The sequence below is a fragment of the Chiloscyllium plagiosum genome, unplaced genomic scaffold (genome assembly GCF_037043375.1).
Source record: "Chiloscyllium plagiosum isolate Xiang-an unplaced genomic scaffold, Cpla_swu_hap1 HiC_scaffold_5, whole genome shotgun sequence".
Classification (NCBI taxonomy): domain Eukaryota; kingdom Metazoa; phylum Chordata; class Chondrichthyes; order Orectolobiformes; family Hemiscylliidae; genus Chiloscyllium; species Chiloscyllium plagiosum.
In genome coordinates this window covers 8,781,869-8,803,475 of record NW_028270143.1, presented here as the reverse complement: position 1 = coordinate 8,803,475, position 21,607 = coordinate 8,781,869, and the positions used below count along the sequence as shown (strand labels likewise).

The following is a 21,607-nucleotide window of genomic DNA, read 5'->3' as shown; positions in this document are numbered from 1 at the left end:
TGAGAGAGAGAGAGAGTGTGAGTGTGAGAGAGTGTGAGAGAGTGTGAGAGAGTGTGAGAGAGTGTGAGAGAGTGTGAGAGAGTGTGAGAGAGTGTGAGAGAGTGTGAGAGAGTGAGAGAGAGTGAGAGAGAGTGAGAGAGTGAGAGAGAGTGAGAGAGTGTGAGAGAGTGTGAGAGAGTGTGAGAGAGTGTGAGAGAGAGTGAGAGAGAGTGAGAGAGAGTGAGAGAGAGTGAGAGAGAGTGAGAGAGAGTGAGAGAGAGTGAGAGAGAGTGTGAGAGAGTGTGTGTGTGTGTGCGCGCGCGTGTGCGAGTGCGAGCCCGGGCCCAGGCGAGAGTGCGAGTGTAAAGGGGTTCATTCTAAAAGATGAGAGACTTAAACAATCCAGATCTTTTTCAATATATAATTTCAGTTACATCACACTGTAAACTTTTGCTATAAATTCTGTGTCTTACGATCTTATACTCCATAACCACCTGAAGAAGCAGTGCTCTGAAAGCTAGTGTTTGCAAATAAGCCTGTTGAACTATAACCTGGTGTTATGATTTTTAACTCTGTACATCCCAGTCCAACACCAGCATCCCCAAATCAGGAGAATGGAGGGGGAGAAAAGTAGCACATGCTTTATAATCAGCACTATGTCAATTTTCAAATTTAAACTTGAGAATCAGATTCTAGTTGCAGTAAAACATTAGAAATTGAGTGGTTAAAATCTTCCAGCTTTGTGTACTTTTTGGAAACACATGAAATATGACCGTATCAGTCAATGAAAAGTGTGTTTAGGTGGATGGATTGTGTGTTGAAGTGTGTGTCAGTTATTTTAAAAACAAAAGCTTCTTGCTAACGTATGGATGGTGTCTTGCTCCAATTTACACAATGCGTTGATCAATAAATTAATCCTTTCCTTTTGTGACGTGGCTTGAAGTTTAATGGAAAGTTGGTGATTGAGAATATTGATAAATTCTTCCAATTCTGCTTCTGGCTGAGTGAAAATATATCATGTGTTGAAATAAATACAGAAGGTATGTGTACTCTCAGAATGTGCCACTTAATAATTGCATTAGTGGGAATGAAAAGGTCACCCATAAAAATCAAAGAGTAGCCCCAAAAATCAAAAAACAAATTGCCCCAAAAAAAACTCAAAGAGAGCCATCAAGAAAAAATAGTTATACCGTGAAAATGCAGAAATTTCATTTCATCTCTGTAATTCAGCACTCTTTGTTCATGTTTGGATCAAGATTGAAGTGAGGTTTGAATCTTCACAGAACCAAACAAAGCACCAGTAAATAAGTTATTTGTTGAGTACTTGCGACTCACTTCAAAGCATAGTCAAAACAACTCTCCATCACAATGCTGATAATCGCACAAACAATGGTGTGGTAACAGGCCAGACTGGACTTGTTTGGAAAGGACATATCCAGATAATGGGAAGCATCATCCAGACTTGAAATGTTAGCATGCTCTCTCCCCATGGATGTGCTGCGATTCCTAGCATTTTGTGTTTGTAATGCTCCCATTCTGTTGGGCAGATGCCAACTGTTGTAGTTGTACTGGAATACTTTGGCTATAAAATGCAGTTGGTTCCAGAGTATGTGTCTTCAGCCCCATCAAGGATGTTGACCAGACCTACAGTTTTTGCTATATGTAGTACTTTCAGCATTTTGTAATGTCACATAGAGTGAACTTTATTGACTGAAGGGTAGCTTCTATGACGATATTTACCTTGGAAAGAGCCATTGCAAATCATCTACTCAACACCTCCAGCTAATGACTGCAACTTTCTAACTTGTCTTTTTCAGTCAAGTGGTGGGCTGTGTCATTGGTGCCAATGTAGATGTTCATGGACCCACTTTTCATGCTAGTTGTTTAATATATCCGTCATCATGTTTGCAGGAGACTACACCACATAATTTTCATCTGATTTATAGGTTGTGGGACTGCATTGCTCTGCATATAATATGAAGCTTGCACTGTTAAGCATGCATGAAGTCAGATATTCCTTTGCCAGGTTGGTACCTCATTTTTAAAGTGTGCTTGTCACTGCTCCTGGCATGCTGTTTTAATGGTTGAGTGAGGAATATATATTGTGGGGGACAATAAGTCTGATGTTGCAGTGTGCCTCCAGTTTTAGCTGCTTTATCTATTCTGAATTTATCCTATTTCATACAGAGGTTCAGCCACAGTCCTCAGTTTGAAGTTGGGATCATTTCTCCATACGTAGTGCAATGGCTACTCCTGTCAATTCTGTCACGTAAAGATGCATGCAACAGGTAAATTGGGGAGGATAAAACTAAGTCGACCATCATGTTGGTTCAATGATTCTCTCACCACCTGTTGCAGGATGAGTCTGGCAAATACATCCTCAGGATATAGTCAGCTTGGTCATGAGTAGGATTACCTTGGTGATGGATCACACACTCTGTGCCCTTGTTACTTTCAGTGCGTCATTTAACTAATTTTCAATTTGGGGGAGAAATGACTCTTCAGCTGAGAGAAGGGAGTTTGTAGTAATTAACGGTAGTTTTCCTTCTTCATATTTGGTTTGGAACCATGAGACCATAGGGGTCCAAGTCAAAATTGAAAACACGCAGACCAACTCCCATCAGACTGTCCATTGTGAAATGTTAATGGAGGATTCTAGAATGTTTGCTGAAAGACACAATCATCATTTTGACTCCTGTGTAACAATGCCTTGGGACAATTATCTCAATTTTGTGTTTACAAATGCCAAGTTTGAGAGAGGGCAACTTTGCAGGGTCAAAATACTAAGTGTGCACTGTCTTGTAAAATGCCTTAGTCAATGCCAGGAGGTCCAGTTTTATTCTTATATGACATTTCTGTAGCAGTTTGATACAAGTGAGGCGATTTCAAACAGCAAATAATAGTCAATCACATTACTCTTGGTTTGGAGCCAAATGTTATACAGGCGAAGTAAGGGGATCGGATTTTCTCCCCAAAGGAGATGAGTAAACCAAATATGCTTTTACAATAATTGATAGTTTCAGAATCACCATTGTTGGGAACAGCTTTTCATCCCATATTTAAATTACACAGCTATCCTGATGGGATCAGAACTCGTGTCTCTTGATAGTTAATCCAAACCTCTGAATTACCAATCCAGTAATAATGTTTTTAGTACTACTGAAACAAAACACATATTTGAAAACAAATAACACGCACAGACATTGCATCTGTTTCAACGCATGGGTAATATCCATTCACTGCTTCATTTCTCCGGCAGATCAGAACCAACGAATCCACACTTTCCTCTCACATAGGATAAATGTTAATTTATCCCCGCGAATTTGTAATCTTGTTAATTGTCCTGATAAAAGCCAGATAAAATAAATCCTTTGTCAGCAATACTCAACTTCTGTACCACCAAATGATTAGAGTTACGACCTTATACACCTCTCCAAGACAAGAGGGGGACGCCATGATATTGCTGGATTAAAAATGACAACAGTCTTGAATGCGACAGACTGGAGGCAGATTCCCTAATTTTAGACCATATGTTATAGGAAGAATTAAGTCATTCTGCCCATCAGGTCTGCTCTGCCAGTCAATCATGGTTGATATGTATTTCAAGTCCATTCTCCAGCCTTGTCCCTGTAACCTTTGATTCCCTTATCAATTGAGAACCTCTCTATCTCAGTCTTAAATACACATAATGACGGAGCCATCTGTGGAAATGAATTTGACAGAATAACCACACTCTAGCTGAAGAAATTCCTCCTCATCTCAGTTCTCAATGTCTTTCCTTTCACTCTGAAGTTGTGCCCTCAGGTCCTAGTTTCTTCTACCAGTGGAAACATCTTCGCCACGTCCACTCTATCCAGCCGCTCAGCATTCTATAAGTTTCAATTACATCCTTCCTTCTCCTTCTAAACTACATCAAGTAAGGATCCAGAATCATTCTTAAAAACCATTTTTGGACCTCTTCCAAGGCCACATATCCTTTCTTTGATATGGACCCCAAAACTGCTCACAATTCCTTTTCTTAGGATCTACGACCAACTTGACTGCCCCAGTACACCTGCATATTGAGTTCTCCCATGCTTCAATAGTGCCTTTCTTGTCTTCTGATTTATTTTCTATCCAACAACCCAATTCTGCTGTTCCTAGTTCCCATCAGGGTCACTTTTTTCTTCTTTCCAACTCTACCCACTTAGATATTTGTATTTTTAACTCCTGCCATTTAAGCAACAAGGGTAACACTGCCTCCGTTATATTCCCCATGCCATTAACAGAATAATGGCATTTAACAAGTTTTTTTTAAGACTTCCTATTGGATTAGATTAAACCTCTTTACTGCATTAAAACATGCATTAAGTTCACTGATGAGTTATGAATGGTTCAATTTTCCGAGTTTGGCAACTCCTCATAAACAAAGGAATGTTACATTAAGAGGACAAAATTCATTATATGATTCATTATATTTGGTGTATTGTTAATTTTGTTTAATTACAAGTAATAATTGACTCTTCAAATATCAATTTCCAGCCAATATTTTGAGCACATTTTTTCGATTACAAGTTACAAATTCAATTATATTTGAGTTGGATCATTGGGTATAAAATTATAAAACGTATTGCAGAACTTAATTATTTTCATAACAAGGTTTGCTTATCACTCTGGAACCCAACAGTTATAGAGTCATAGAGATGTACAGCATGGAAACACACCCTTCGGTCCAACCCGTCCACGCCGACCAGATATCCCAACCCAATCTAGTCCCACCTGCCAGCACCCGGCCCATATCCCTCCAAACCCGTCTTATTCATATAGCCATCCAAATGCCTCTTAAATGTTGCAATTGTACCAGCCTCCACCACTTCCTCTGACCGCTCATTCCACACACGTACCACCCTCTGCGTGAAAAGGTTGCCCCTTAGGTCTCTTTTATATCTTTCCCCTCTCACCCTAAACCTATGCCCTCTAGTTCTGGACTCCCTGATCCCAGGGAAAAGACTTTGTCTATTTATCCTATCCATGCCCCTCAATTTTGTAAACCTCTATAAGGTCACCCCTCAGCCTCCGACGCTCCAGGGAAAACAGCCCCAACCTGTTCAGCCTCTCCCTATAGCTCAAATCCTCCAACCCTGGCAACATCTTTGTAAATCTTTTCTGAACCCTTTCAAGTTTCACAACATCTTTCCGATAGGAAGGAGACCAGAATTGCATGCAATATTCCAACAGTGGCCTAACCAATGTCCCATACAGCCGCAATTCCTGTACTCAATACCCTGACCGATAAAAGAAAGCACACCAAATGCCTTCTTCACTATCCTATCTACCTGCGCCTCTATTTTCAAGGAACTATGAACATGCACTCCAAGGTCTCTTTGTTCAGCAACACTCCCCAGGATCTTACCATTAAGTGTATAAGTCCTGCTAAGATTTGCTTTCCCAAAATGCAGCACCTCACATTTATCTGAATTAAACTCCATCTGCCACTTCTCAGCCCATTGTCCCATTTGGTCCAGATCCTGTTGTAATCTGAGGTAACCCTATTCGCTGTCAATTTTCAGCTCTTGAACACTGGCAGTATCGCAGTGCTAAGATTAAAGTAAATAAGGCAGTCCTACACTTCCTTGCCCTTTGAAACTAACTATCAAATGTACATGCATTGCTATCATACAGAATCTTTTAGTCTGGAGCATGTAAACAATCATCTACCTTTTCTCTCTTCCTTGTTCAAAATGGTCAGCTGGGAAAAGTACTATTAGAAATAATCTAGTTTTGAAGTGTCAGATGTCTGTAAAATTTTTGCATCTTTTTACAGGGTTTCATGGGCAAAAACATGCAGGTGTGCAATTTATGAATCCAAAAATGTAATTTAGCACCATAACTGCAAGTACAACTTCTGTAAATTGTTAGCTACACAATAGTTATTGTACAAGCATATTGTGTGCACAATTGTAAATGCTTAAAGCATATTCAAGGGATGCAGTCCAAAACTGCTGAAAATTTTAGTTTATATAGTGGATGACTTATAGGTAGGTGAAACTTCAAAAAGATAAAGTATGCAGATAACACCAATTATGGAAACAAAAATGCAAGTGGTTGAACTTCCTTTAGAACCTAAATAATTATATCTGTATATTAATTTCTTAAATACTATTCATTTCATGGGCAGTTAAAGTTTGGGCCTTTTCAGCGGGTCGCAGATGCCATTATAGGTTAAAACAATGACTGCAGATGCTGTAAACCAGATTTTGGATTAGTGGTGCTGGAAGAGCACAGCAGTTCAGGCAGCATCCGAGGAGCAGCAAAATCGACGTTTCGGGCAAAAGCCCTTCATCAGGAATAAAGGCAGAGAACCTGAAGAGATGCTTCAGGCTCTCTGCCTAAATTCCTGATGAAGGGCTTTTGCCCGAAACGTCGATTTTGCTGCTCCTCGGATGCTGCCTGAACTGCTGTGCTCTTCCAGCACCACTAATCCAAAAACGCAGATGCCATTATATCAATCATTGAAAAAATGCAAGTGTCAACCTTTTGACACTTTACAAATTACATTCGAGTTTTATCATTTAATATACTTTGAGCTGCTTGTGAGAAATTCTGCGTGCTAATATAAAACTATGGAATGAACATTGAATTAAAGTCATCAGCTATATTTTATTTGCAACACTATCAGGATAGTTAATATTGTGTATGAACATTATGTGCACAGCACAACAATTCTATACCATAGATTAACATGAGCTAAACAGAACAAAGCTCCTGCAAAGAATTCCTTAAAATATTTAATGCAAAGTGGCTCTAGGGTATTATATCAAGATCTTTGTGATATTAGCTCCAATATAGTGGTTAAAAACTACTCAAGCTTGCCACTGAAATTTAAAACATAATCTAAGCTTCAATTAGATTACACCCCTGTAATTATTTCTAGATAGCTATTCATTCCTATTTAATATTATAGAAATATCAAATCACAATATGCCATAGCATTGATTGTTCCCATTATAATATAATGTATAACATTAATTATACATACTGCCAATAATAATTTCTTATACTGATCCTTATTCTGGAAAAAAAGTTTTCAATGTTTCACTCAGCAAATATGATTAATTTCACAACTACTTAGTAAACAATGCAAAATATCCAAGGTGATACTAAAGTAAATTGACATTAAAAATCTCAGGTTTCCATAGGAAAGACAATAAAAGACATGATGCGATATCAAAATAGATTGATAAACCATTAATTCTCATGTGAATAATGTGCTCATTATCTTATTCTGTGAAAATCTCAATGATTAATCACTTCACAATTCTTTTTCAGTACAAAATCTGAAAACTGATCCACAAAAAGCATCAATAGTGTATACTTGTTGAATAGAAACAATTAGCTCTGGTATGAGTAAAGTCAAAAAGAAAACGTTCAACTCAATACAGATTCATAAACTCAAAACCATTACTGTACTGTCAAATCTAATAGAAGAGCTGTCTGAAGAGGTGAAAAGATTTTAAAAAAGGACAAAAATACAGACATCAATAAGTTTAAAAACAATCCAATTACAATCGGTCTTTGCTGTTTGGCCTAATAGAAGAGCACACCTTTTTTGCATCTGGTATTAGCTAGTAGACATGGCTATAGAATCTCCATCAGTTTTCCTGACAAAGCTGTGGCAATTCCAAGCTGTAATTGAAATTCCATTAATCTGATGTACCCAGATTCGATACAGAAAAATCAAAACCTCATCCAGTGCTTTATCTGCTCACAATAACCTACCAGTGAACTCTCCCTGTTAGCAAGGAGCAAGTTATGATTTCACAATCAATCAAGCTTGCGGCCAGCCAAAAGGCAGATTGGTAACGGAGAGCCTGGCATTTATTTTTTAGGCTTTGTCAGTTTCTGTAGGGGAGCATAGGCTAGGGAGTCCATGTATTACCCTCCTTTGCTGTGATTTAATTGCTGCCAGCAATCAAGAGAAGAAGTGCCAGTGAAGTGTGTGTGAATTACATTAGAAGATATAACGGATGTTTCTTTCCTACAGTACCTAATAAACCATAAAGAAACCCAAACACATATGGCTTGAGGGAATAACTAGAAAATTAGGTGGTCATTTGGGAATTGAGTGAACTTTTGAACTAGAAAGACTCAGACAAAGATTGAAAGAGAAAACCAGACACAGAAATAAAGAGAACAAAACGGGAGTAAGTTTTTGACCTTCACAGTACCTCAAAAATAATATCAACATATCAAAAATAATCTATTGCTTGAGAAGTTTATAATTTATAAAGCTAAAATATTTTGTCTGAATGCTGAGCTATATTAAAGGGCGAATGTACAGATCTTACATAATTTGATTTGTATAAAGCTCTTCATGTGACCTCAACCTAATTGAGCTATTAATATATGCTTCCAAATACCTGGGGGGAGGAACTAGGTGGTGCCCTTTACAAATAGAACAATTCGAGAAGCACAAATGTCTTTCATGTCTCATCCATAGGGATGGAAACAAATACTACATTTTGAATAGATGCACATAGACAAGTAACTATATTAGAAATTACAGGCAATATGTCTTGGGTACTAGCATTCTACAAATTTATACTCATCTCAGATGTAAAAGCAATGGAGTGTACAGTTATGCTTCAAGGTTTTGATCAAGGCAATGCTTAAACTGCTAAATCCCAAATGGGAGAATATATGTATGTGAGAGAGAGGAGAGGAAGAGAGAGAATCCAGGTGGTGAATGGAGGCCATAAAAATATCATATTAGGTAACATGATTTAGCATTTAAATTGCTACAATTTGAATAGAGTTATGATGCAAACTATAGTGTTGTGTGTCTGGGATGAAGGCTATACATAGTTAGGAGGTGGAAATGCAAAAGAAGTGCCACAGACCTTCCTCATAATTGACTCAGGCATGTTCAATCTTGGTCACAAATACAAAGTTGCAGAAATTTGATGCTTTAGCAGATCTTCAATACAGTACAAATGTAACTATTATTTTCCTTTAGTAAGCATTAGAATGATCATCCAGGATCCAAAGGAAATTTAAACTATAGGTGCCATTTTCAGTATATTTACAAGTTGACCAGAAGAGATCCTGATAATTGGAGATAATAAATTATGTCCATATTTGGTAGCTGTCATGTGTGGTTATTTGCAGTTCTATTTCTCAGCATTAATACAAGATAGAAATGCACCATTGTGAAATTATTTATGAAGGATTTTTTTTTTAAAATTGCAATGGAGCTAAAATATTCTAATTATGAAACTGGAAACCATACATTTAAAGACCAATATCTGCTTTTACTTTAAATGGCATTGCAGCAGTCAGCTGAATGTTTACTAAAAGTATTTGTATTATATTTGTACGGGTTAAATTCAACAGTTAAAATATCATTTGGTTTTAACTAAGTTACAAAATTAAGGACCAGCTAGCTCGGATTCAAAAACCAAAGACAAAAATAGTCTCTTGAATAAGCCTGAACATTTCAGACTTCACTCTGACATTGTCTACATAAGTATATTTTATCTTTTAATAACCATATTGTACATGCGTTTCTTTCAAATTAGACTACTGTAGTCATTGCACACAAAAGCACCCTCTTTTATATTGACAAGACCAAACACAGACTTGGTGATTGCATTGAAGAATATCTTTCACTTCTCTCTCCTTTACCACCATTAACAAATCTTCCTTCACCACCACTGGCAACCTCTTTGCCTTTTGGTCTAAGCACCCTCGATGTTTGTTTTACTCACTCCTTCTCCTGCATTATCAATTGCATAAAAAAATCATTTTTGAAGACCTTTTTGTTCTAAAGAACAGCCACGACAGACCAGAAACATTAACACTGTATCTCTGCCACATACATTGCCAAACATGCTGCGTTTCTTCAGCGCTTTGTTTGTCACTGCTATATTCATGTATGTTTCTAACCAGAAAAGAAAGTTTCCAAGGATAATTCCACAACAGAACAAGATGCCAAAGGTAACAGTCATAGCAGCATCACCTAAAACCTTCAAAACCAATCTTTAGATTATCCCCATATGCAAGTTTTCATCAACAGACTACCATTTCAGAGGCATGTCTGGAATTGTCATTGTTCCCCATATAAATGCTGGCAAAATATAGAGATTAGTCCATAATGCTGAAGTACTAACACATGCTCAAAATTACTTACCCTACTCCAGTTAGGAGTAGTTCATTATCCAGAAACATTTTAAAACATATATTGCCACTTACAACATCGTACGTTTTTAAAAATATAGATTTATATGTATTAATTTGATCATTTCCACATCAATAAATAGAATGATAGACTAACACTAGAGAAATATACTATTTCATCTGTTATGCCTTTGTGGGATCTTTGAAAGAGGTATTCAATTCAGCCTTATCCCCATAATCATGTAAAATTAGTCCCCTTCAAATGTAGGTCTAATTGTCTTTTGCAAGTTATTACGGAATCTGATTCCACCACACTTTCAGGTCATACATGTCAGGTTTTATCAATTACCTTAAGAGAATTTGCATTTCACCTTTACCACTTTTGGTAATAATTTTAATTTTATGACCTTTGGTTACTGACAATTTCCATAGGAAACATTTTCTTCCCTACCTGCTCTATCAAAAAGCCTCATCTAGTAAACTTGAATACAAGGCCAGACCTTAACTGCTCTGAGGAAAGTAATCTTTCTACTTAACTGAATTCTTTCATTCATTGTATCATCCCCCTGCCTGAAGCATCAGCAGACGAGACAAGGAGCTGCTTTCAGGGAAAACACTTACAGAATAGAATCATCCTCGAATCGTCTCTGTATTCACTCCAAGGAATTAGCATCCTACCAAAGACTGGCATCCAGAATTGTACAAAACTCCAACTTTGAATTTACTGATGATTTGTAAAGGAATTGTGAATGCGTGTTCCAGATCCCTCTGCTCCTGCACCCCTTTCAAAATCGTACCATGTACAATACAATGCCTTCTCACGATCTTTCTCCATTTCACATAGCCAGATTAAATTGCATCTGCCCCATGCCTGCTCATTCTACAAGTCTATTTTCTTTGACATCTATCTTTTTAACTAATTGCTACATTGCCAAACCTCTAAATTGTACTGTCTATACTCAAATTCAAATTCAATGATCCTAATATCACCTTTGGGGGACCGCATTATGTACATTTCACCAGTCAGAACACATGCTTACTATTACCTTCTATGCTTTAGCAAGTTAACATTCAAGTTATCACATGGCAAGTGCACTTACCATCACATGATACTGCCATTTTTCAAATAAATCTGCTACTTGACACATTGTCAAATGCCTTTTTAAACGTCAGATCTACAACCACAACACTATCTTTATCAATCCTCGCTATTACTTCAGAGTACACATATTAGGCTAGTCAAAGATGAGTTACAGTCAACAAATCCATGCTGGCTGTCCTGTATTAATTTACACTTTTCCAAGTGAGAATTAATTTTGTGCTTATAGCCTTTATAGTTTTCCCAGCATTGGCCTGTGGTTACCAAGTTTATTCCTTCTTTTTTGAACACAAAATATCAGAGGATGAAAAGATCGTAGTCTTTTATCTCCACCCTAAATTTATATTAAGGATACGAAACTGCTACAAATTTGACCATTCCATCTAAAATAAACTAGCACTATATTTGAAGATAATAAATATGAGCTAAACACAAATAGATGTTTGTACAAAGTTAGAGTTCAGTCCATAGCTAGATTTCTTTTTCAATGTTTGAAATATATCTAGCTTCTTTTCAATGACCATCACAATAAACCAGATACAATGCCTGCACTGAAATCAATGTCATAGGTTCAAGAGCGATCACAGAATGTATAGTGGTGCGAATTGCATTTCAGAGCAAAGGATATACAAATCTTTATAGACTCCCTATGTAGTAAAGAACATAATTTCTTTGTTCCACAGTAACACTTTTAAATTCAACATTAAATAGCTGAAAGTGACCAAGCCTTCCGACAAGAAGAACAGACACACTGGTTTGTACACTATTTGCAAAATCAATTATTTGCACAAGTCATCATGGTTTGGATTTCGAGTAGGTTTAAAGTTGAGCATCAGACCCACACACCTAATTTTACTGGTTGCATTCGGTTATCATCTCGACTTTAGAATTTTAAAGCAGAATGTTGTGACAAAAAAAAAATTGTAGTTCTATTGTTAAGTGCCTCACATGGCTACAAATAATAAAAACTTTGTGGTGTTACTTTCTATGTAAAATAACCATTACATCAAAGAATACAACAAAGTAATAGACACAAACAGAAATGAAAATTAGAAGTTGATCAATTTGTGTGCAGTTTTGCTTCTGCTATATCTTGTTTAAATGCAACTCCTCAGGAAGATTTTATGAACATTTGTACATGAATCCTTACTTATTTAAAGTTTACATTGGAGAATCGTGGAAAATGCAGATATGCTATTGAAATACACATTCGCAGCAGGTTGGTTATATGAAATGAATCAGTTAGGAAGAGACCAAGCCCATATGCATCTAATATTATGATGCACACAACTGAATATCATATTTTGAGCATTACGAGCAGACAGAAACTTTAATTCAACATATGCACTTTCATTCAGATTAGGGGCCTATATTTCAATTGTTGGTTCATACACAGTTGGAACACAAAAGCAGTCGATTGCGGTTTTTGAGGATTGATGCAGAGCGGTAGACATTGTTTACATGGACTTTAGTAAAACCTTTGACAAGGTTTCACATGGTTGACTAATTAGTAAGTTAGATCACATGGGTTTCAGTGTGAGTTTGCCAACTGGATACAAAATTGGCTTGATGATAGGAGACAGAGGATGGTGGTGGAGGGTTGCATTTCAGTCTGGAGGCCTGTGATCAGCAGGGATCAATACTGGGTCCACTTCTGTTTGTCATTTATAAAAACAATTTGGGTGAGAATTCAGGAGGTATGGTTAGTAAGTTTGTGGATTACACCAAGGTTGTATAGTGGACAGTAAAGAAGGGTTTTCTAAGATGACAAAAAAAACCTTGATCATTTGGGTCAGTGGAAGTGGCAGAGGGAGGATAGTTTGGTTAAATGTGAAGTGTTGCATTTTCATAAAACAAAGAAAGGGAGGACTTGCACAATGGAATGGGAAGGCCATAGGTGGTGGTGTAGTACAGAGGGATCTAGGGGTTCAGGTACATAATTCTTTGTAATTTGCATCACAGGTAGGCAGGGTAGTTAAGGCAGCATTTAGCGTGCTTGCCTTCATTGTTCAGACCTTTGAGTAAAGGAGTTGTTACATTATGTTGAGGTTGTGCAGGATAATGGTGAAGCTTCTTCTGGATTATGGTGTACAGTTCTGCTCACCCTCCTATAGGAAGGATATTATTAAACTGGGTACGGTTCAGAAATGATTTACCAGAATGTTTCCAAGATTGGAGGGTTTGACTTATAAAAATAGGCTGGGATTTTTATCACTGGAGCATAGAGGTTGAGGGGTGACCTTAAAGATGTTTATAAAAGTCACGAGAGGCATTGATAAGGTGAATAGCAAGGATCTTTTCCCTAAAGTGGGGGAGTTCAAAACTAGGGGCCATGGTTTTTAAAGCAAAAGGACAAAGCTTTAAAAAGAATCAGGGGCAACACTTTTACACCGAGTGGTTCATATGTGGAATGAGCTATCACAGGAAGTGGTAGATGCAGGTACAATTGCACAATTTTAAGACATTTGGATAAGTACATGAATAGGAAGGGTTTGGAGGGATATGAGCCAAATGTAGGCAAGTGGGACTCGTTTAGGTTGGGAATATGTTTGGCATGGACTAATTGGACTGAAGGGTCTGTTTCCATGCCCTATGAAACTAATATATTAGCATTAATTTACATTTATGATGGCTATTCCTCACAAAAGCATAATCCTACTAAATGTTTCAAGTCAGCAAGAACTACAGATTTTATAAACAAGAATAAAGATCATGTTCAATTGCAACTAACTATGAATTACGAGCTTTTATTTTGAATCAAGTGTAATCTTTGCTGAAGATCTTATAATCTTCTTCATTTGAAACATTCAGTATAAAGTTCAAGCAATTTTCAAACTATGTATAAAATTATAGGCTGCAATTTAAGTTTAATTTTAAAAATACACTTCTGGTCAGTATTGTAATGTTGACAACAGGAAATTTCAAAATCAATAAAATTGCAACATCTATATTTAAGGTAATATTAGGGGGAGGAGAATGAGGAAAACTAACTTGCACTGAAGTCTTGGCAACAAATAAAATTATTAATTATTGTTAGCCCTAAACTGAACTAGATTTTATAGATAAATATATTCAGCTACTTACAACTGTGAAAACTTAGGAAACACATTAGACAAACATAGCAATGAATTGCTAAAATGCTACTATCCAACTGATTTCTGAGAGACATGCTTTATTTCTGTAACTCATCCCAAAAAGACTAAACATCTCAATTTAAAATACAGTACTTTCTTAAGGTTTATTTTTCTTTAGTTTACGTATTCTTTGAAAAAGCAATCTTTACTGAATAAAATATTCTGTGGAAGGGATACTGTAACTCCACATTTAATTTTAATTTAAGAAATGAGAGTCAGGGATCAGCAACTGATACAAAATAAACTGTAGGATAGGGACAGTTGTATATGTAATCTGTGATATCTGTAACCAAAGTAAATTATTAAGTTGCAACATCATTGTTTGCTTTATTTAACTATGAGTCCCTAGCAAGCTTTCCAATTATACAAAATACCAGTTATATTACTATGTAAAACAGTATTATTGGATATATTAAAATATTTATTCAGTTTAATGTCATTTTTCAGTAATCTGCATGTTTAGCTTGCAAGATTTGCACACTGGTTAAGATGGAATATGCTAGTCTTAATAATAGAGTAAAATATTTCTGGAGTAATTCAATGAAAATCATAACATGGGGCAGCACAGTGGTTCAGTGGTTTGCACTGCTGCCTCACAATGACAGGTATCTGGATTCAATTCCAGCCTTGGGCGTCTGTCTGTGTGGGGTTTATACACTATTCCTGTGTCTACGTGGGTTTCCTCCAGGTGTTCCAGTTTCCTCCTGCAGTCCAAAGATGTGCAGGTTAGCTGGAGTGGCCATGCTAAAATTTCCCATAGTATCCAGGGATGTGCAGGCGAAGTGGATTAGCCATGAAATGCAGGAATACAGCAATAGGTTAGGGGGTTGGGTCTGTGTGGAATATTCTTCAGGGGGGTGGGTGTAGATTCAACAGGGCAAGTGATCTGTTTCCACACCATAGGGATTCTATGATTCTATGATATCATATCTCTCAACAAAATGTGGTCTGCGATGTAGCCTTGCATTATAATTGAACTGCCTTAATAAATTTTTTGTTGTGTGAAGGATCTGTCTTAATCAATTAATCCCTACTGTGTAGAATGGCTGCTTATTTAAAGAAAGATACTGTCAATGATTTAATATACAGTGTAATTTCTAAGTCTGAATTTTCTCAATTAGGGTACACAACACTTCTGAAACTACAAACTGCATTCTCAGTGCTAATTTTTGTAATGTTCCAGCCTAATAGAAAGAAATATGCATTACAAATTAAACTTTTTACTTTTTAACAACTGATATTGTCCAAGCTTGAAAAGTGCATTTGATCCGGAGGTTCATATCAAGACCAAGTTCTTACGTTTTTGCAATGCAACTATTTTTCTCGGTTGTATAAACCTTGAATACCACTAGAGAGAGCTCTTCAATTCCACATAGCTGCCTTCCAACAGGGAGCCAATTCAATTGCACTTTAAAATTGTTAGCTTATTCGGTTTCCTCAGGAACTTCTTCAAACTGGAGTCCCATTTTTCACTGACTGTCAATAGCAGATCGTACAAAGATCTACAATAACACATACCATCAGCTGCAGATTCTTCATGATTATCACAACGTTCAGATGCTAGTGAAATACTATCTTCCACAGGTTCTTCACAGCTGTCAGAATCATCCGATCCTCCTACAAAATAATTAAAAATTTAAGCATAGTTAACATTCTGTGTTAATATGCACAGGAGAATTGTTCATTAATATTTGATAAAATTCGATTTAGTGTAACATTAAAATTAATCGATATAGCAGATTTATTTCATGAAGGCAAATAAGGAGTTAAGAGCAATACTTGTGCACACTCTCATTAGGCAAATAGCAATCCTTTCTACTGAATTTGTTCTTAAAATGTGACAGGTTGCATTTGTTGCCCAGTAGCTACTAATTTCAACTGCAAAGAATAAAACATAGAAAGAAACAGAATACAATTTTGCCGTCCTTTCCTGCCCAAAATGGGATGCGACAGAACTTGTTTTGAGGCAGTTTTCTAACTGTCCTATTTGCATGCAAACAAAATGGAACAATTTAGAAAGACATATGCCACTGGGTGTCTAAATCGCCTGACTGTTACAGGTTGGTAGTCCACGCTAACATGCAAATTAGGGTCCTTGACATAAATACAACTCAGATTGGCATGTTAGGTCAGACTGTGTGCCATGCAAGTTCCGTGGATGACAAGGCAGAGAAGTTACTAAAGATAAGCGTTCAAATATTATTTCTGATTCTTCAACTCGGCAGCTGTGACCCCTGCCTCTACAACACTTGTCTTTCTGACAAAGTTTAGCACCTTACAGCTTGCCTGCCAAATTTAAATGAGGGCAGGTTCACAGAATTGTAAGGCCCCCTTTGCCAGGCAAGGTCCTAAATCAACTTCCCACACCCATCTCATCCCCAAAACTAATAATCAACACGATTTACAGTGAAAAGTGAATTTTGAAAATATTCAAACAAAACTTCTCCAAACATATTGCAAAAACAAGAAATTTGCAGAGCCTATCTTCAAAAATGACACCAAGAGAGTTTTCAGACAAGGAGGTAATTTCCATTATTTGGGAGCTCAATGAAATATTAAATGTATTTTTGTCGGAGAGAAAATTAAAAGGACATGTGGCGGCATGGTGCCTCAGTGGTTGACACTGTCGTCTCACAGTTCCAAGGGCCTGGGCTGGATCCCAGCCTTAGTGACCGTCTGTGTGGAATTTTCGAGTTCTCCCCTTGTCTGCAGGAGTTTCTGCTGGGTGTTCCTGTGGTTTCCTCCCACATTCCAAAGATGTGTAGGCTAGGTGGATTGGCCATGGTAAATGTAGGGTTACGGGGAAGGTGTGGTGGTGGGGCGGGGGCTGGGGGGGGTGGTGCTGGTTCTGGGTGGGTTACTCTTTGGATTGCAGTCTCTTCCCACACTGTAAGGTTTCTATGATTCTATGCGATCAACCTGCGTAATGCCTTCACAGGCATGTAGGTTGCTTTAAATTGAATGCAGAAACAGAGGACACAAGTACAAACTTTAAGAAATAGTTTTCCCTACTTAATAGTGAATATGAAAAAGGATCTAATTAAAGGTAGTTTATGTTACATTGCACGAATCTAAAGTTACAGACTTGCCAGAGATAGAATGAAGTCTCACACACTTGATTCTAGTGCTAGTCTAAATAATAGAGTTAACAATGGTGCTTCATACTAAGATTAAACTGAGATGCACATTTACATAAATACACCTTTACATTGATATTTATTTTCTAGGTTACTTTGAAAATGTATCATCTCCCATGATGTGTTTTCTCCAATTATTCTCTCCCGCAGTAGATTAAATAAAGTTGGTACAGTTTAGGGAAAAGCAAATCTACATCTGTATGTAACCATCAGAAATGACTGCAACACCAGGATCCAACAGTAGCAAATGCTATGCTGGTAAGAAACAAGTTCAAAGCTTAACAAAAGCATACCTACATGTATTACATGATTTCAGTCACCATTGATTCAGACATCTACAGCACAGGAAATGGTCCTTCAGCCCATTGCTTCTGTGCCAGTCAAAAACCACCACATACAGGTGGTCCTCATATAATGTGATTGCAAAGGAATGGAACTATCTCGCTTTATAAGAAAATCACGCATTAGCTGTGTGACAAACTAATGGGGCCAGAATCATGTTATAACCAATACAGGTAAATAAAGTTTGCGTTCTACAAATAACTGTCTAAATTCACGTTAAGGTCAATTTGCATTGAAGAAACATGAATTATAGCAGGATCGCTGTATTATCTCTGTATTCTAATCTCACTTTCCAGCACATGGCCCAGCCTTGAATGCCTTAGTATCAAAACTGCACATCTAAATACTTCTTAAATGTTATGAGAGTTTCTATCTCTGCCTTACAGGCAGCGAGTTCCAGATTCCAACCACACTCTGGGTAAAAGGGTTTTTCTCATATCTCTTCTAAGTCTTCTGCACCTTGCTTTAAATCTATGTCGACAGTTCACTGAACACTCCAACAAAGGGAAAAGTCTTTTCCGGTCTACCCTAACTATGCCCCTCAATTTTAAATATCTCAACCATGTCCCTCTAAATCTCTGTTCTATGGCAAACCTCCTCAGATGGTCAAATCTCTCTTCAATAATTGACACGATGCAGCATCCCATGAGACCATTAGACAGAGAAGCAGAAGTTAGGCCATTCATTTTTTTTAGATTAGATTACTTACAGTGTGGAAACAGGCCCTTCGGCCCAACAAGTCCACACCGACCCGCCAAAGCGTAACCCACCCATACCGCTACATTTACCCCTTTACCTAACACTATGGGCAATTTAGCATGGCCAATTCACCTGACCTGCACATCTTTGTGACTGTGGGAGGAAACCGGAGCCCCCGGAGGAAACCCACGCAGACACGGGGAGAACGTGCAAACTCCACACAGTCAGTCGCCTGAGTCGGGAATTGAACCCGGGTCTCTGGCGCTGCGAGGCAGCAGTGCTAACCACTGTGCCACCGTGCCGCCCACGGTGGCACAGTGGTTAGCAGAGAGTTTGAGCTATAGGAAAGGCTGAATAGGCTGGGGCTGTTTTCCCTGAAGCATCGAAGGTTGAGGGGTGACCTTATAGAGGTTTATAAAATCATGAGGAGCATGGATAGGATAAATAGGCAAAGTCTTTTCCCTTGGGTGGGGGAATCCAAAACAAGAGGGCATAGGTTTAGGGTGAGGGGGAAAAGATATAAAGGGATCTAAGGGGCAACATTTTCACACAGAGGGTGGTGCGTGTATGGAATGAGCTGCAAGAGGAAGTGGTGGAGGCTGGTACAATTGCAACGTTTAAAAGGCATTTAGATGGGAATATGAAGAGGAAAGGTTTAGACGGATATGGGCTAAGTGTTGGCAAATGGGACGAGACTAGGTTGGGATATTTGGTCGGCATGGACAAGTTGGGCCAAAAGGTCTGTTTCTGTGCTGTACATCTATGACTCTAAGACTGCTCCACCATTCAATCATGGCTGATAAGTTTCTCACCCCCATTCTCCTGCTTTCTCCCCGTAACTCTTGATCCTTTTAACAATCAAGAACCTATCTCAGTGTCAAATACACTCAATGACCTGGCCTCCACAAACTTCTATGGCAATGATTTCCATAGATTGACCACTCCCTGGTTGAGGAAGTTTCTACCCATCTCTGTTCTAAAGCTATTCTAAGGCGATGCCCTTGGGTCCTAGTCTCTCCACCAATGGAAACATTTTCCCAACATCTACTCTGTTTGGCCATTCAGTATTTTGTATGTTTCAATTAGATCCTCCTCATCCATCTAAACTCCATCGAGTACAAACCCAGAATCTTCAAATGCCTCTCGTATGTTAAGCTTTTCATTCCTGAGACCATTCTAATGAACTTCCTCTGAACACACTCCAGAGCCAGTACATCCTTCCTGAGATAAGGGGCCCAAAACTGTAAAAGATATTCCAAATTGTGGTCTGACCAGAGCCTTATAGGCCTCAGAAGTACATCCCAAGGCAGAAGATGAGGTGTTCTTCCTCCAGGAGTCGGGTGGTAAAGGTTTGGCGATGGAGGCCTTACCCGACTCCTGAAGAAAGAATGCCTCATCTTCAGCCTTGTGACCATGCAACCACACGGAATTAATGTGGATTTCACCAATTTCCTGATTTCCCCTCCCCCCACATTATCCCAGTCTCAAGGCTCTGAGTCGGCACTGCCCTCTTGACCTGTCCATAGCCTTTCCCATCTCTCCGCTCCACCTTCCTATCCGACCTATCACCTTCTCTCCCATCTTCACCTACTTATCGCATTCTCAGCTACCTCGTCCTCCTCCTCCTCCTCCTCTTCCCCCCGTCTCTCCTGCTCCTCGGATGCTGCCTGACCTGCTGTGTCTTTCCAGCACCACACTCTCAACACTAACTATTGACTCACCCTGCAAGTTTACTGGAGAGAAACTGGGATTAGAGTGCCCAAGTCTATTTGCACTTCAGATTTCTGAATTATTTCCCATTCAGAAAATAGTCCATGCCTCCATTCTTCCTACCAAAGTGAATGACCTCACACTTTCCCACGGTGTGCATCATCTGCCACTTCTTTGCCCTCCCTCAAATCCTTCTGCAGTCTCCCCGCCTCCTCAACGATACTTATCCCTCTACCTATCTTTGTATCATCTGCATACTTAGCCAGAATGCCCTCAGTTCCTTGATCTAGATCATTAGTATATAAAGTCCAACACTGAACCTTGCGGAACACCATTTGGCACTGGCTGCCATCCAGAGAATGACACTTTTGTCCCCACTCTCTTCCTTCTGCCAGACAGCCAAGCTTCTATCCATGTCAGTACTTTGCCGCTGACACCATGCATCCTTATCTTACTCAGTAGCCTCCTGTGCAGCACCTTGTCAAAGGCTTTCTTGAAATCCAGGTAGATAACATCCAGTGGCTCTCCTTGGTCCAAACTGCTTGTAATTAGAACATAGAACAGTACAGCACAGTACAGGCCCTTTGGCCCTCGATGTTGTGCTGACTTTGTATCCAACATGTAGATCAAACTAATTTACATTCTCTACGCTTCACTATCATCCATTTGCCTATCCAAGAGTAACTTAAATGACCCTAATGCATTGGACTCTACCACCACTGCTGGCAGTGCATTCCATGCACCAACCACACACTGTGGAAAGAGCCAACCTCTGACATCTCTGCTAATCATTATGGCCCTTATGATAACCACTTCTGCCCTGGAAAAAAGGCTCTGACTGTTCACTCTATCAAAGCCTATCATCTTGTACATCTCTATCAAGTCCCCTGTCACCCTTCTTTGCTCCAATGGGAAAAGCTTTAGCTCCCTCAACCTTTCAAGATAAAACATGCCCTTCAGTCCAGGCAGCATTCTGGTAAATCACCTTTGCACCCTCGCTAAAGCTTCCACATACTTCCTATAATGAGGTGACCAGAACTGACTGAATATTACATTCCAAGTGGGCCAACTTCCTCAAAGAATTCTAGCAGATTTGTCAGGCATGACCTCCCCTCGATGAAACCATGCTGACTTTGCCCTATTTTACCATACACTTCCAAGTATTCAAAGATCTCATCCTTCACAATGGAGTCTAGGATCCTGCCCATGACTGAGGTTAGGCTAATCGGTCTATAATTTTGTCTTTTGCCTTACTCCCTTTTAAATAGAAGTTTCACAATAGCAATTTTCCAGTCCTCTGGGACTCTGTCCGATTCTACCGATTCCTGAAAGATCACCACTAACGCCTTGAC

General features: G+C 38.6%; 1 protein-coding gene across 5 annotated transcripts in view; it reads right to left on the bottom strand.

Moving 5' to 3' along the window:
• Window positions 1–21,607, bottom strand: part of skap2 (src kinase associated phosphoprotein 2) — a 277,534-nt gene that overhangs the window by 219,425 nt on the left and 36,502 nt on the right. For all 5 annotated transcript variants that reach the window (XM_043689567.2, XM_043689565.2, XM_043689566.2 and 2 more), the window contains exon 4: window positions 15,886–15,984. In XM_043689567.2, the coding sequence (XP_043545502.1) occupies window positions 15,886–15,984 (99 nt within the window). The remainder of the gene's footprint in view (window positions 1–15,885; window positions 15,985–21,607) is intronic.